The sequence below is a fragment of the Mirounga angustirostris genome, unplaced genomic scaffold (assembly GCF_029215605.1).
Source record: "Mirounga angustirostris isolate CCGP_5_RB_7025 unplaced genomic scaffold, mMirAng1.0.hap1 SCAF_1, whole genome shotgun sequence".
Classification (NCBI taxonomy): domain Eukaryota; kingdom Metazoa; phylum Chordata; class Mammalia; order Carnivora; family Phocidae; genus Mirounga; species Mirounga angustirostris.
Genome location: NW_026991709.1, coordinates 81,771,780 through 81,788,864, shown reverse-complemented (window position 1 = coordinate 81,788,864; position 17,085 = coordinate 81,771,780). Strand labels below are relative to the sequence as shown.

The 17,085-nt window shown below is 37.4% G+C and overlaps 1 protein-coding gene and 1 pseudogene across 6 annotated transcripts in view; one reads left to right on the top strand and one right to left on the bottom strand.

Annotated features, from left to right (window-relative positions):
• Nucleotides 1-17,085, top strand: part of YEATS2 (YEATS domain containing 2) — a 105,218-nt gene that overhangs the window by 15,258 nt on the left and 72,875 nt on the right. For 3 of the 6 annotated variants that reach the window (XM_054504306.2, XM_064584546.1, XM_064584552.1), the window contains exons 2-6: nucleotides 4,590-4,707; nucleotides 8,605-8,702; nucleotides 9,551-9,643; nucleotides 13,420-13,665; nucleotides 15,654-15,769. In XM_054504306.2, coding sequence (XP_054360281.1) covers nucleotides 4,608-4,707; nucleotides 8,605-8,702; nucleotides 9,551-9,643; nucleotides 13,420-13,665; nucleotides 15,654-15,769 — 653 coding nt within the window. In that variant the 5' untranslated portion in view covers nucleotides 4,590-4,607. Of the gene's footprint in view, nucleotides 1-3,044; nucleotides 3,124-4,589; nucleotides 4,708-8,604; nucleotides 8,703-9,550; nucleotides 9,644-13,419; nucleotides 13,666-15,653; nucleotides 15,770-17,085 lie in introns of those variants that run through there. The other 3 variants (XM_064584548.1, XM_064584549.1, XM_054504308.2) reach the window with 3 other exon arrangements.
• LOC123862873 (small ribosomal subunit protein eS27-like) lies at nucleotides 238-1,953 on the bottom strand (annotated as a pseudogene).

The window sequence follows — 17,085 nt, the reverse complement described above, 5'->3', positions numbered from 1 at the left end:
TGAGTTTAAATTGACAATATTTAGTTTTTCTTTTCTTTTCTTTTTTTTTATACTTGAGCTCCACACCCAGTATGGGGCTTGAACTGACAACCCCAGGATCATGAGTCACATGCCCTACTGACTGAGCCAGGCTGATGCTCTGACAATGTTTCTTTCTTTCTTTCTTTTTCTTTTTTTTTTTGAATCCAAAATGTGTTTATTGGGATGGTTTCCCACTCATCTTGGTTCAGGATGCTTTTAGTGCTGCTTCCGTCTGAAGGAGCATCCTTCTGTAAGCCTTGTTTTTCTCCTGTAGACTGGCAGGGGACAGTGGAGCAGCCAACACACAAAACTGTTTGTGCATGGCTGAACAGGTGATTTTGTAGCATCCTGGGTGCTTCATGTCCATGAAGTAGGAGGTAGGGCTCTGCACCAGGCGCTTCTTCTCGTGCTTCCTCTCCTCCTCTGCCAGGGGACCAGTGCAGGAGGTCCTTTGTGAGGGGATGTTCTTACACATGGAGAGGTCATCACTGCCAGAATGGTGTTTACTTTTATATATATATATATATATATATTTTTTTTTTTTTTTTTTTTTTTTTTTTTTGAGTAGTCTCCATCCCCAGTGTGGGGCTTGAACTCACATCCCCAAGATCAAGAGTCATACACTCCACTGACTGAGCCAGCCAGGTGCCTCAAGCCGTTTATTTTTTATAGTGAGTCTGTTTAAATGACATAAGTATTTTAAATTAGAGGAATCAGCATTACATATGTTTTTGAATATGGATTTGGTCCCATGGTGTGGGGAAAATCCTTTCTCACAGACTAATTATAAACAGTAACAGACTTTTTTTTTTTTTTAAGCAGTTAGCATTTACCATCTCTGTATTCTTTTGTTTCATCTGATTCAAAACCTAGAGGATTAATAGGACATTTTGTTTCAAAGTTGAATCTGACAATATTTAGCAACTGTTTATATTTTCTTTCCATAAATCTCAAAGTCAGACAAGAATCTGAAACTTAACATGACCACACGTCATTTGTTACACATTCCATTCCCTTATTCATTACATCATGAGGAGAGCATGCCCCAGCAGTTGTTCCTAGCCTTAGCTGGCGTATACTTGAATGTGGCACGTGTATACTTTGATATTGTTCTTGCTAGACAGAAGCAGACATGAGTTATTAAAAAGTCACAGTATAGATCTAAATCTTCCTAAACATGTTTATCAGAAGCACAAATCTGTGCCCAAAGATGACAGGAAAAGCTTTATTACAAGGGCTGCATGAATTATGAATGACCTTGGCAGCACAAGTTAACTCATTGGTGGTTTCTTCCTTACCTACTCTAACCCCTCTACAACCAATTTCTTCTCTTTTTTTCCTCTTTGTTTCCCTAGTTTTAGAGCAAAAAGAGCAAAGGAGAGTTTTGCTTTATCCCTTAAATGAGGGTGAAATAAAATACTCTTTTCTTCAAAGATCCCAGCCTTCCTGGAGAGGAGCTACTCTAGGGAGGTAGGAGGAGAATATTCAGATGATGAGGACCATGGAATAGATGAGTGAAGGTGATGCTGGACTCACTCATCTTTACAGATAATCCCATAAGATTCTGGCAAGCTGTAGGAGACAGGGGGTCACCGAGGAAATGGTGTGGCACAGAAACAGATTTGGAGATCTGCTAGGATGTGTCTACCTCTGATTCTAGGTTTATCAGAGAATAGGAGGTATGTTTTTTCCCATCTGCATTAAAGAAGAAAGAATGAAGTTTGTTGATTTTTTTTTTTTAAGAATGTATTCTTTATCTAATGGCCCAAGATTTTTTCACATTGTCTAAAACTAGTTGCAAACCAAATAGAGAAGGCAAGACCTTACTCTCACTTTAAAAAAATTTATTTTATTTTATTTTTTATCTTATTTTTAGTAAGCTCTACACCCAATGTAGGACTTGAACTTACGACCCGAGATGAAGAGTCGCATGCTCTACCAACTCAGCCAGCCAGGTGTCCCATTACTCTTAACTTTTTATAAGCTTTAGAAACAGAAAATAACAGTTGGATTCAGGGCCTCTACAAAAGTAAAGACTCATTTATATTCTAAATTATAGCAGGTATGTAATGATGGTGAAGAAACATTAAATGGCTTGATTCTGGATGTTTATAAATGCTGGAGTTTTTAGAACATTTTTGAGCTTATTACACAAGGTCGCAGTAACAGGAAAAAATGATCTCTTAGATCTAGGATTTAAATATCTATCATTACATAATGGGTCGCTTTTCCAGCTGAATCATGTGAGCCTATCTCTGGGATGGGTGATAAAACTGGACTAAGCCAAGAAACTTTTAAATTGTTACTTCTTTTTAAACTTTGAATAAAAAATATTTTTGAGGGGCGCCTGGGTGGCTCAGATCGTTAAGTGTCAGCCTTCGGCTCAGGTCATGATCCCGGGGTCCTGGGATCGAGTCCCGCATCGGGCTCTCTGCTCCTTGGGAGCCTGCTTCTCCCTCTGCCTCTCTCTCTCTCTGTCTCTCATGAATAAATAAATAAAATCTTTAAAAAAAAAATTTTTTTTTTGAGTTAACATTTTTTAAATTAATTTTACTTTAAAATTTTAATCACCTCAGTAAATATGTACTGTGTATTTTTGCCTTTGGTTAGATAAATAACCATTAGTGGTAGAACAGAGGTTTGGAAATCAGGGAGCTCTTCTTGTGTTTTCTGTGTCATAGATTAATGCTCTAAGGGACAATTTATGTAACTACCCTGAGCCTGGCTTATCTGTACACTGTATACTGTATTGGTAGGCCCTCGCTGCCCAGTAAGGGAGTCACTAGCCACAGGTGGTTACTGAGCCTTTGAAATGTGGCTGGTCCAAATTGAGATGTGCTCTAAGTGTAAAATATACACTGAATTTTAAAGACTTAGCACAGAGATAAGAATGTAAAATATTATATTGCTAATTTGTTCATATTGATTACATTGTTGGAATGATAATATTTCGGGTACATTGGTTAAGTAAAAATATTATTAAAATTAATTTCACCCATTCCTTTTTTTTTTTTCCCCCAAAGTATCTCTGCGCCCAGTGCGGAGTTCAATCTCATGGTCCTGAGATCAAAAGTTGCCTGCTCTACTGACTTAGCCAGCCAGGTGCTCCTTTTATTCCTTTTTTTAATGTGGCTGCTAGAGAATTTTAAGTTCCATACATGGCTCACATTATATGTCTTTTGGACAGTTCTGTTTTGGGCAGCATTTCCTAAACTAATTAATGGAATATTAATAAGTGCTCAATGAAACAGTTTGGAAGATGAACAGTGTCCAGTAGAACTTTTTGCAATGATATAAATGTTCTGTATCTGCGCTCTCCAATATAATAGCTACTAGCCACTGATGGCTGTTGAGCACTTGAAATGTGGCTATTTCTGACATTGAAAAATTGAAATGTGGAGCACCTAGGTGGCTCAGTCAGTTAAGCTTCTACCTTCGGCTCAGGTCATGATCCCAGGGTCCTGGGATCAAGTCCTACATTGGGCTCTCTGCTTGGTGGGGAGTCTGCTTCTCCCTCTGCCCCTCCCCCCTGCTCGTGTTTTTTCTCTCTCTCTCTCAAAAATAAATAAAATTAAAAAAAGAAAAATCGAAATGTGGAAGAAAGGAACTGAATTTTGAATTAGCTTTATTTTTTTATTTTTAATTTTTAAAAAATTTAATTAACTTTAAATAGCCACATATGAGTAGTTGCTAATATATCGGGACAGTACTGATCTAGAAGATTTATGGGATTGTTTTATTCAAAGACCTGTATATAAGGACTTGTTTACTATATTGCAAACTTGCTTAATATGTCTGTGATTTGGATTTATTATGAGTAATGATAAGTGATCAGTAACAGTAATATTTATTGAGCACCTGTTATGTATCAGGTACTGTGTAAGTACCAGAAAGGGGATTTGTATGATAAATTATTTATTAAGAGCTTAACTATATGTATTGCTTATGTTTTGTAATATGCTGGATGCATTGTGAATTCCGAGGTGCTATTTGGGCTTTACCATGTTTTCATCAAAGTCTGGTTTCTTTCCTTTCCTTATAAGTCCCCTTCTGTGAAAGCCTGGCTCCTCTTGAAAAGTCTGAGTGATGTGCTGCCTTGTTAAAGGATTTTTTCTTGAAAGGGAAACCTACACTTTCTGACAGATGATGATGGCTTTGTTTTTGTTTTTAGTAAACTTTTTTTTTTTTAATTTATTTATTAGCGAGTGTGTGCATGCAGCGGGTGGGGGGTGAGTGATAGAGGGAGAAGGAGAGAGAATCTCAAGCAGACTCCCTGATGAGTGGGGAGCCCGACACCTGGCTCAGTCTCACGACCCTGAGATAATGACCTGAGTTGAAATCAAGAGTTGGGACGCTTAACCAACTGAGCCACCCAGGCGCCCCTGTTTTTACTAAACTTTTGAAGTTAGTTATGCTTTTTACTTTAACAGGAATATGTACATGTTTATACAGAGACTTTGAGAGTTCGGTATTATGTAATATTTATTTTCTTTGTTTATGTGTATACATATATTTATAAGTACTAGCATCGAGCATTGTTTGTTTATTTATTTATTATTACTTCACAGTGAAAAACAAATGTCATCATGTCTGGAATCAAGCGAACAATCAAAGAAACCGACCCTGATTATGAGGATGTATCTGTGGCCCTTCCAAATAAGCGTCATAAAGCAATTGAGAATTCAGGTAAAACTTCACCTGCTTTAGGAAATTACTTCTTTATTGAGATATGCTTCCTTATAAGATTTATAGTAACTAAAACAAAATGCATTTCCACTGTTTTGTATAATTTGAAGAGGGATTAGTTAAGTGCTCTGTTAATAGCAATACACCATGTGTGTTGAAAAAGGCCAGAAGACAATCAGTAGACAGTGGAAGTGTCAATAATGAGACTGGCTGTAAGTTTTAGCTGTCATTGTATGTTAGGCATAACCATAAAGTCTTATAATATGCAGTGTGGGTACATGATAATGGGTGGTACATGGATTAAAGTTTTTTATTGTAATAGTGGCATATTAATGTCTTTTGGAAAGATATGGTCTCATCCAGCTTGTAGTTTTGTGACTACTTTTGCTTAGGATAAGGCTAACATTATTTTAAAGTATTATTTAATTATGTTAATTGGATGTTTCATATGGTTCTCAGATGTGGTGTAAGTAACTTAAAGGTGGTATACTAATGATTTAAATTTGGAAAATAGTGATCTAGTTTAACCCCTGCATTTAGCTGCTAGTAGTTTAGGCTCAGAGGCATTAAATTACTTGCCCAAGATCATGTAATTAGTTGAAGAGCAAATCATCAACTATGTGTCTATAGCTACCCAGAATATTTTTATTTATTTATTTATTATTTTATTTATTTATTTATTAAAAAGATTTTATTTATTTATTTGACAGAGAGACAGCGAGAGAGGGAACACAAGCAGGGGGAGTGGGAGAGGGAGAAGCAGGCTTCCCGCTGAGCAGGGAGCCCGATGCGGGGCTCGATCCCAGGACCCTGGGATCATGACCTGAGCCAAAGGCAGACGCTTAACGACTGAGCCACCCAGGTGCCCCACTACCCAGAATATTTTAAGCTATCTCAGGAAAAGATGCTAAATTTGAGTTTTTAAAACAAATTATTGCTGAAATTCACTACTGTTTATTTAAATAATAAATCTATGTAAGCTTACACTTACGGCTGGGTAAAGAAGGCATCCAAGTCATAAAGTGTTGTAGCTTCACAAAGATTTGTGCCCCTAGAGTTGAAGTGGTGAAAGGAAATTCGTGTCTCTATGCAGTCAAGTCATTTGTACCCCCCGAAAGTCTTTGTGGACCAAAAATTATCAAATTGAATTCCAGATAATAATAACATTTCACTGCAACCTTTCCCCTCATTCAGTTATAATTTTATTTATAAGGAAATAATTTCCTTTCAATAATAAGCCAAATAAATGTGACACTTATATCCATTACTCAAATGCATCAGATGGCATAACTTTTTTAATAAAAATAAGAGGGAAAAGTGATTGTTATAGTAAACATAATAATTTCAGTTTAAATCTAGTGTAAGTTCCCAGATACTCTGCCTAAGCAGGGACAGTTTTTCCTACTGAGGGATAATTTGCTATTTTGCCTCTTGGTGACCATACTGTGCCTAATCCCAAACCATATTTTTATTTTTCAGAATTTTGCTCAAAGTAGATTTGGTAGGATGCTTCCTTTTGCTTATATTGTTTTGTTTATTGTTTTTGTTTTTATTTATTCCATGAAAGACATAATTTAGAAGAGTTTCTCTCTAAGGAGCTTAGATAAAACTGCCTTCAGTGATCACGGTCTCTGACTTCAGCCTCTCCCCTAAGAGTATCTGCTGGTTTCTACAGACATATATGTATATGTGTCTCTGTGTGTGTGTGTGTGTGTGTGTGTGTGTAGAAATACTAGTAATACTAGAAAATACTCTTTTTTTCATAATGACAAAAACCAGTCATTTCCCTCCATGCAGACATATCCACAAGAATGCTCACTTATACCATTATTGGTTTGAAGTTGCCAATTTAATGGCATGTTAATTTACAGGGAGAGAAGGACATGGGTCATCAAAGGGTCCAAATTTTCTCTGCAATTTTTCGTATACTCCAAAGCATGAGTGAACATTTTTTTCATATTACAAACACAGGCTCATTTTGCAAAATTCCCAGGTTTTTCTTTTTTCTTTTTTAAAGATTTTATTTTTAAGTAATCTCTACACCCAATGTGGGGCTTGAACTTACAACCCCAAGATCAAGAGTCACATATCTCTACTGACTGAGCCAGCCAGATGCCCCAAAATTCCAGGGTTTTCAAGCAGTTATTTGGCTCTTTTTTCCCCTTGTATCTGATATTTTAGATTTTGAGTTGCATATTACTTTGAGTAGTCATCATCTGAATTCTATCACCCCTAGAGGCATTTTCTTTTTTGCTTTTTTTTTAATTTCAAGGTTTTTTTTTTTTTTTTTTTTAAAGATTTGTTTATTTGATAGGGAGAGAGAGCATGCCCGGGGGAGAGACAGAAGGAGAGGGGAGAATCTCAAGCAGACACTGTGACACCGGACTGTCATGACCCTAAGATCATGATCTGAGCTGAAACCAAGAGTCAGACGCTTACCTGACTGTGCCACCCAGGTGCCCCCCCTTGAGTTTTTATTTAAATTCCAGTTATCATATAGTATAATATTACTTTCAAGAGTAGAGGCTTTTGGGGGCGCCTGGGTGGCTCAGTTGGTTAAGCATCTGCCTTTGACTCAGGTCGTGAGCCCAGGGTCCTGGGATTGAGCCCCGTGTCGGGTTCCCTGCTTGGTGGGGAGCCTGCTTCTCCCTCTCCTCCCTGCTCATGCTCTCTCTATCTCTGTCTCTCAAATAAATAAAAAAATCTTTAAAAAAAGAGTAGAGGCTTTTTTTTTTCTTTTTTTGCAGAGAGAGGGTGGGGAGGGGCAGAGAGAGAGAGAGAGAATCCCAAGCAGGCTCTGTTAGATGCTTAATGGACTAAGCCACCCAGGTGCCCCAGAGGCATTTTCTTTACTTTTGAATTCTTTTCTTTACTCATTCTTTTAGGTAGTTGTGATTAGGAACTGCTGAATTGCTTGCTAGATCCTTCTCTAGGGAAGGAAGCTTCCTGCCTTCTTATGAACTGCTCTTATGTCACAGACTACTTCCCCTCTATCTCTTTATTTCCTTTGTCCTCAGGGCTGTGGTTTTTCATAGGTCACCAAATATTTCTCTCAGAATCTTAATGGATTTCTTTTTCTTGTTCAGTAATTTTATTTTGATATAATTCCAAGCAGAAAAATTGCAAGGAATACTTGTGTGTCTTTTATCCAGATTAATTTGCCAGTTGTTTATATTTTGCCTCATTTGATTTATAAGTCTTTTTCCTCATCCCCAGACACACACACACACACACACACACACACACGCTCAAATACATGTACGTTTGCATGCAGGTATACATGCACATCATTCTTTTTAAATCATTGGAAAATAAATTGGACACCTGCAAATACAAGTGTATTTCTTAAGGAGATTCTCTTATGTAATCACAGTATTATTATCAGAAGCAGGAAATTTTAACATTCATCCATTACATTATGTGACGTCCAATCAGTATTCAGTTACCAGTTTCGCAGTATTGTATTTTATAACTATTTCTCCTCTCTAGGCTCCATCCAGTCCAGGATCACACAGTGCATTTTGTTGTCATATCTCTTTAATCTCCTCAACCTTTCTGCCTTTCTTGACTCTAATGTTTGAATCATGTAAGCCAGTTATTTTGTAGAATGTCCTTCAGTTTGGGTTTATTTGATGTTCCCTGTAATTAGATTTAGCTTTTTTGGCCAGAATGCCTTAGAGTGATGTAGACTTCTGAGTGCATTATATCAGAAAACACATGAAGTCAGTTTGCCCCCATATTAGTGATGTTAACTTTTCATCATTGGTTAAAGTGACAGCTACTAGGTTTCTCCACGTAGGAGTTACTGTTTCCTGGGTTTCTTCTATTGCATACTGACTTAAATCATGACAGTCACTGAGTAATTAGACCTTGAATTATTTTATGTTCATTATGCAGCTCGAGATGCTGCTGTGCAGAAGATTGAGACTATTATCAAGGAACAATTTGCACTTGAAATGAAGAATAAGGAACATGAAATTGAAGTCATTGACCAGGTATAATGGTGATAAATTAAAAAAAACAAAGCTGTTGCAAAAAAATCTATTGAGATAGAATCATGGTTTTTTCCCCAGCAGCGGGGAGGGGGAGAGGGAGAGGGAGAAGCAGACTCCCCACTGAGTGGGGAGCCTGATGCACATGCGGGGCTCAGTCCCAGGACCCTGAGATCATGACCTGAGCCGAAATCAAGAGTTGGATGCTTAACTGACTGAGCCATGCAGGCGCCCCCTCCCCCTTTGCTGTTCTTTTAAAAGGAGTGTTCTCATTTTGGAAAAAAGGCATATGTCTTTTTTTTCCCCCTATACATGAAATTGCAGAAAAACATAATGAAAAAAATTACTTGAAATTCCATCCCCAAAAATAATTTTTGCTCGTGCTTGACATTTCTCAATGAATATGCATACATATACATAAATATACACATTAACATGTCTGTATACTCTTGTAAACATTGGCTTTTGTCATTTTTTTTTTTTTTTTTAAAGATTTTGTTTATTTATTCATGAGAGATAGAGAGAGAGGCAGAGGCAGAGGCAGAGGGAGAAGCAGGCTCCCCGCGGAACAAGGAGCCCAATGCGGGACTCCATCCCAGGACCCTGGGATCATGACCTGAGCTGAAGGCAGACGCTTAACCGACTGAGCCACCCAGGCGTCCTGCTTTTGTCATTCTTTTAAAAAGTCTTTTGCAATTTGACAGGTGGAGACCATCATTTTTATTTGCCTTTCTTTGATTATTAGAAAATTGAGGTTTTGGTCGTTTGTATTTCTTATTTTATGAATTTTTTATGTATATCTCTACTGTCATTTCTGTTTTTTAAAGTAACAAGTTAACATTTGTTTTTAGCGACTGATTGAGGCAAGAAGGATGATGGATAAACTTCGTGCCTGCATTGTTGCAAACTACTATGCTTCTGCAGGACTTCTGAAAGTTTCTGAGGTAAGTCTTCCTCCTATACAGTCATTTCTGGCTATCCATATTTGTTGTGTGAAGGGGAAATTAGTGTTGATGTGAAATTCCTGCCTTTGAAACATTTCTTATAGTGACCTTTGGAATTCAAGAAACCTAGCCTACTACCTTCCTGGGAAAATACATAAACTGTCAATAATCCTAAGTATCATTTTTCCCTTTATTTATTTTTAGTTTTTTTATTTAGAGGGAGCATGCGCGTGGGGTGGGGAAAGGGGAGAGGAACAGGGAGAGAGAGAATATCAAGCAGGCTCCATGCCCAGCACGGAGCCCCACACAGGGCTCAATCTCATGACTCTGAGATCATGGCCTGAGCTGAAGTCGAGAGTCATACACTTAACCAACTTAGCCACCAGGCACCCCAACATTTTTTCCTTTATATTAAGTCCTTCTCCAGCTAATATTTAACACTGTCCCTAGGCTTTGTTAGATACAAAGTTGAGTGAGACCCTATTCTAGCCTGCTTTATTTTTCATTTGATTGTGATCAGCTTTGGAGTAAGTTATAGATAGATTGATTTTCCTACTGAAGAGCAATTTGTAGTTTCAGTAGATATATCCTATTCAGGAAGCCCTGATTTTTTTCCCTCACTTTCTGTGAAAAATTTCAAATCCACAGAAGAAATGAAATAAGCACCTGTTTGTGCATGACTTAGATTCACCATCTTAACATTTTGTCATCTTTGCTTTATCTATCTTACTTTTCTGTAAAACATTTGAAAATAAGCTCCAGGCATCATGACACCTCACCCTTAAGTACTTAAATCATGTATTTCCTAAAGGATATTCTTCTATGACTTCCTGATATTATTTGATGACCAGTCCATATTCAGATTTTCCCAGTCATCCCCAGAATATCTTTTAAAGCTGTTTTTTTGATGTAGGATCTAATCAAGGTTCATGGGTACATTTGGTTATTTGGTTTCTCTAGACTCATTTTATCTAAACTAGTTCACCTTTCCCCCCCATAATATTGACTTATTTAAAGAGATAGGCCATTTATCTTTATAGAATATCCTACATTTTGGGTTTTTTTTTTTCCCCCTTGGGTTATTCCTTCATTCTCTCTATTTTTCTGCAAACTGGTAGTTGGGTCTAAAGATTTGATTAAAGTTAGAGGTTTTTGGCAATAATAACTTCATAGGTGATGCTATATACCTCATATTGTATCACATCAGGAATCCTAGTAATCAGGTTGTCCTGCTGTTTGGAATATTAAGTTTTATCACTTAGGTAATGTGATTGCCACTGGATTGCTCCATTTATAACGGAATGGGGATAGGATTGAACTGAAACAGAAGTGTTTCTTCTTGTTTGACATTTTGATAATTTCCTATAACTTTTGTTCATTTTCATTCTAAAATTTCTTTTTCTTAAGTTTTCTCAATTAGAATTAGATAATTCTCTTGGATAGTACTGGCTCAGTGAGAGTCGTGGCAGACCTGGGAAAGGTGTGATGCCATACTGGTTTGCATTGTCCCCCATGGTTTTTAGAGATAAGACGTACCACGTTTTGGCTTTCATGTCATCCTGTGTTGCTTGAGGGTACCTGGCATCAGTCATACTCCCGATGTTGTCTTAGAGAAATCTGGAGCATTATTTGAATTTAATCTTAGATGTTAGATAGTTGTTTCTTCTACTACAGGAGTTTCCCTAATACATACTAGAGTCTGAACTATTTTTTAGAGCTACCATAACAAATTACCACTAGCTTCCTGGCTTAAAACAAGAGGAATTTATTATCTCCTGATTCTGGAGGCTAATAGCCCAGAATCAAGGTGTTGCTGGACCATGTTCTCTCTGAAGGCTCTAGGAAAGAATCCTTCCTCACCTTCTCCTATCTTCTGGCAGTTGCTGGCAAACCTTGGCATTCCTTGGCTTGTGGCTACATCACTCCAGTTTCTGCCCCTATCTTCACATGGATGTTTTCCCTCTTGTGTGTCTTCACAGTTCTCTCTCTCCACATTTCCCTTTTATTAGGTAAGCCCTAATCCAGTATGACAGTATCAACTTGATTACATCTGCAACGACCCTATTTCCAAATAAAGTCACATTCACAGGTTTGGGGTGGACATGAATTTTTGGGAGACACTCTTCAACCCAGGGCAGATTTTACTGTTATCTGTTACATGGCTTGCTATTGGATCCAATAAGATGGACATTACAAGCTAGCATCTGCGTGACATGGCACTTGTAGCTACTATGTTTGAAGAGCTGGTTGTCTGTTTAATGTTTTGTTGTTGTTGTTTTTAAAATTTATTTATTATTAGAGTGTGTGAGTGAGGGCACGGTAGGGATGGGGAGCAGAGGGAGAGAGAAACTCCAGCAGACTCCGTGCTGAGTGGGGAGCCCAACATGGGGCTTGATCTCATGACCCTGAGATCACAAGCTGAGCTGAAATGAAGAGTTGGATGCTTAACCAAGTGTGCCACCCAGGCAGCAGCGCGCCCCCCCCCCCGCCTTTTTTTTTTAACTGTTAGCAGTTCTGAACTGTGTTATTTGGTAGTCTAGAAGTGCACTGATTTTTATTTCCCCGTTATATTCTGATTAGAATTTATTCAAGGATATTTAGGTGTATTTTTGTCTATTATGGTCTGCCATTTAATTGTTTTTAGTTTGCTGTAACAAAATACATCACAGCTTAAAAAATACCCTTTATTGGGGCGCCTGGGTGGCTCAGTTGGTTAAGCGACTGCTTCGGCTCAGGTCATGATCCTGGAGTCCCAGGATCGAGTCCCACATCGGGCTCCCTGCTCGGCAGGGAGTCTGCTTCTCCCTCTGACCCTCCCCCGTCTCATGCTCTCTCTCTATCTCATTCTCTCTCAAATAAATAAATAAAATCTTTAAAAAAAAAATACCCTTTATTATTGAGATTCATTAATTTTGTTGCTTTGAAATACTAGCCTCTGGCTCCTTTCTTCTTGCTGAATTATGTTAACTGTACACTTTTTTTTTTTTTAAGATTTTATTTATTTATTTGAGAGAGAGAATGAGATAGAGAGAGCATGAGAGGGGAGAGGGTCAGAGGGAGAAGCAGACTCCCTGCCGAGCAGGGAGCCCGATGCAGGACTCGATCCCGGGACTCCAGGATCATGACCTGAGCCGAAGGCAGTCGCTTAACCAACTGAGCCACCCAGGCGCCCAACTGTACACTTTTTAAAAGCTGGGCTTCCTAGGAACTGTAGATGTATCCCATTATAACAGAATACACTGTATTTTGTATCCAAGTAACAAGATACACAAAAATACTCCAGGCTTCAGTACTGGACTGATGACAAACTTTATATGTAGGTATGAATCATTTTAAAGCATTCTATACTACATTTTACTCCTACGTGGGAGCCATTTTACATATACATTTTTAAAAATATTTATATATTTTACAGGAACATTTTATTTAGAGCAGTTGATGTGTTTATGTTAAAGCAGTGTGAGGCTTATTTTTTTTTTAAGTCAAATCTTACTTTCCATATGTTACTATGTATTTTTATCTCTATTTTTCATTTAGCTTCAGAGAACTTGCACCTTTAGCTTTTTAGTGTTAGGACCTTCACATAATTATCACTTTCTAGCTCTTGTTGGCTCAGACGATGTTAAGGAGTTTGGACTTCATTTTCTGGGTGTGGGCAGATTTTGAAGGATTTTAAGCATGACCCCTAAATAGATAAGGGTTTTGGAAAAATTAAAATTTTACCACTTTTGATGGATTTGATTAAAAGTTTGTTTTGTTTGCTTTCATTTTTGCAGGGATCAAAGACATGTGATACAATGGTTTTTAATCATCCTGCTATCAAGAAATTTTTGGAGTCACCATCTAGGTCATCCTCTCCTGCCAATCAGAGATCAGAGACACCATCAGCCAATCATTCGGAAAGTGATTCTTTATCTCAACATAATGATTTCTTATCTGACAAAGACAATAACAGCAATATGGATATAGAAGAAAGACTCTCAAACAACATGGAACAGAGACCAAGCCGAAATACTGGAAGGGTATAGTTTGATGGGTGGGAGGGAGAGGAGAAGGGAACTCGTATTTATTAATTATGTACATGTACATGTTATTCCATTTCATCTTCATAGGAACCCTAGGAAATACATTAATTATATCCCTTTTGGAGATGGGGAGACTGAGTCTCGAAGAGCTTACAGTTACCTTTGTCCACAAGTATCAGAACTGAGAATTAAACTGAATTAAGCTGAGAATTAAACTGAATCAGAACTGTGCATGTCACAACTCCTAGATGCCATCCACATTGATAAGAGAGAAACCTTGAGGAATTGGCAATTCTGTGACCTTGTCCAAGGTCTTTCCATTCTGTCATGTTTGTTCTCTCTTCATCATTTTCCTTTGTGAAACTTCAATGCTTTAATGATGCTTTAATAACTGGGGGAAACTTGACAAATAATAAATAGAATTGAAAACCATTTATTCCTCTTTGATCCTGCCAATTTCTTATTTGAGTTCCCATCTCAAGCTGCTCTGAACTTCTTGGTGTAGTATTTGGCTATAGAGCCCTTATTGGATGATTTTTCTCAGCCAGGTGTTCTGTGATAGAGGAAATCTCCAGGTTGCTTTTCACATATTCAGACATCAAGAATTTGATTTATTTTTTATAAAAATCAAATTTAAAAAATTTTCTGGTTATAAATTCATACGTGTTCATCGTTGAAAATTTTAAACTACAAGAAAATAAGAAAGAATAGAAAAGTCATTCATAATGCCACCACCCAAAAATGAAAACTCTTAATGTTTGGATTTACTTGTTTCTTACCAGTATTATTTCTGGGCAAGTACTGCATGGGTTTGCTTTTTGTTTTTGCGGGGGGGTGATTTTTTGTATTTTGTTTTGTTTTCTTAAGATTTTATTTTTAAGTAATATCTGCACCCAACATGAGGCTCAAACATACAACCCCGAGATCGAGAGGTCGCATGTTCTACCAACTAACCCAGCCAGGCACCTGTTTTTTTGTTGTTGTTGTTTTTTGTTTTTGTTTTTTAATTAAGAATTTAGGCAATACTGGTCATAGGATTTAGAAACTTAACATCTTGTATGTAATACACATGCTCATGTTTATGTAACATATATTTGGTACTATGTACCCGGCACTTCTCTGAGTACTGTACAAAACAATTATGTGAGACAGGTACTGTTATCCTTATTTTTTTTTTTTTTTAGAGAAAGTGGCAGGGAGGGGCAGAGGGAGAGGGGAACAGAGAGAATCTTAAGCAGGCTCTATGCTCAGTATGGAATCCAGCTCAGGACTCAATCCCAGGACCCTGAGATCATGACCTGAGCTGAAATCGAGAGTTGGACGCTTAAGCGACTGAGCCATCCAGGTGCACCTAGGTTTTTTTTTTATTTTTAAGTAATCTCTACACCCAAGATGGGGCTCAAACTCACAACCCAGAGATCAGCCATCACATGCTCCACTGACTGAGTGAGCCTGTTATCCTTATTTTATAGGTGAGGAAATTAAGACAGAGAAGTTAAGTAATTACACAGAATTTCACATCTAGTAAATGGAAGAGCTAAGATTTAAACCCTGGCAGTCTATCTCCATAGTCAAACTTTAATCATTTGTCTATGGCACTTCTCATTGAAAAATTTTTAGTAATACAGAAGATTGAAAAGAAAGTGAATTCCATTGACCCCTTTCCCCATTTCCATTTTCCAGAGGTAACCACATAATAGTTTCTTGTATATCCTGCCATATCCTCTTTGCTTATACAGCACAGATGTGTCTGTTAAAAGCACATATACACACATGGGGTTATAGCGAACAAACATTTTGTGTTTGTGTTAAAGATACAATAAAATTACTTCTATGCTGAGAGGTGCCATAAAGCCAGAGAATTTTGTAGTTAAAAAAAAAAAAAAAATCTGAGTTGCTCCATTCATACCTTGAATGATTTTGTGGTTTCTGCCTATTGGAAATTGTCCAAATTGAAAGTGAAAATTGATTATGATTTCTTTCAGGACACTGCTAGTATTCCTGGCTCTCATAAAACAGAGCAGCGGAATGCTGATCTCACAGGAGATGAGACTTCACGACTTTTTGTAAAGAAAACTATAGTAGTGGGCAATGTGTCCAAGTGAGTATCCAGTTGAATTCTCTCATTTTCAGTTTCCATTTATCTTAATACTCTGGCATACTTTTATTATCATAGTATTACTGTAGGAAGAGGTCTTACGGATTTTTTCCCTCAAACTCTTAGTTGTTTTAAAAGTAAACTAAGGTCCAGAGAGTTGAAACTGCCTCAGTGTGTCTACTAATCTTTGACATAGAATAAAATTGTGCTTGGTAAAAATTTCTGAAACATGAGCTTTTATTTTATACAAATGGGTTTTTTTTGTTTTAAGAGTTTATTTTTAAGTGATCTCTATACCCAGCTGGAACTCACAACCCTAAAATCAAGAGTTGCACACTCCATCGACTGAGCCAGCCAGGTACCCCATATACATATGGTGTATTTTATCAAGCATATTAGTGTGGATAAGTTTAGAAGAACTTTTTTTTTTTTTAATTTATTTGAGACAGAGAACGAGAGAGAGAGCACATGAGAGCGGGGAGGGTCAGAGGGAGAAGCAGGTTCCTTGCTGAGCAGGGAGCCCGATGCAGGACTCGATCCAGGGACTCCAGGATCATGACCTGAGCCGAAGGCAGTCGCTTAACCAACTGAGCCACCCAGGTGCCCCTAGAAGAACTTTTGACTTTTTCTGACTTAGGTCTCTCCTTCAGGGCCTTAGCTAATTGCTAAAAAATGTTTGTTCAAATTGAAATGTTTTAGTGCTCGCTTCGGCAGCACATATACAAATTGAAATGTTTTAAATTTTTAACAAAAAGTTGCAGAGCATGTCTTGAAGACAGAATTTCTCCAAGCTGAAGGTCTAGCTCTTTAACAATATGCTCTCATGATGTCTTGTGGGAGCACCATTATTTTGCCAAGTATCTAGAAATGGATAAAGACATAAATCTTCAAATAGCATGAGAATGTTATTTTCTCACAAAGTCTTTATTTTCCTTTCTCCTCCCTCATTAGGTATATTTTCTCTGTGCTCTCATCATCTTTATCATATTATATAGTCATTTCCTGTTTTTATGTATTTTTCCCAAATCAGACTGGAATCTCTTTAGGTAGAAAGTATGTCTTGTTTTGTATCTTATAGTAGTTGGTATTCACTAAATATTTGATTGTTGAATAAGTTGATATATTTATGAAAATTATAATTAGATTCAGTTATTGAAAATAAAGGATTCAGGCAGACAGTAATTATTTGGGGGGAAAAATCAGGTTGGGGGGAAATCTTCCAAGCCCCAGTTAATGGACCACAAATAACAAACAAGAAGTACATTTAAAAATCTCAGGATAATAAAAGCAAAGATTTCTAATGGTCCGTGTGATAGTAT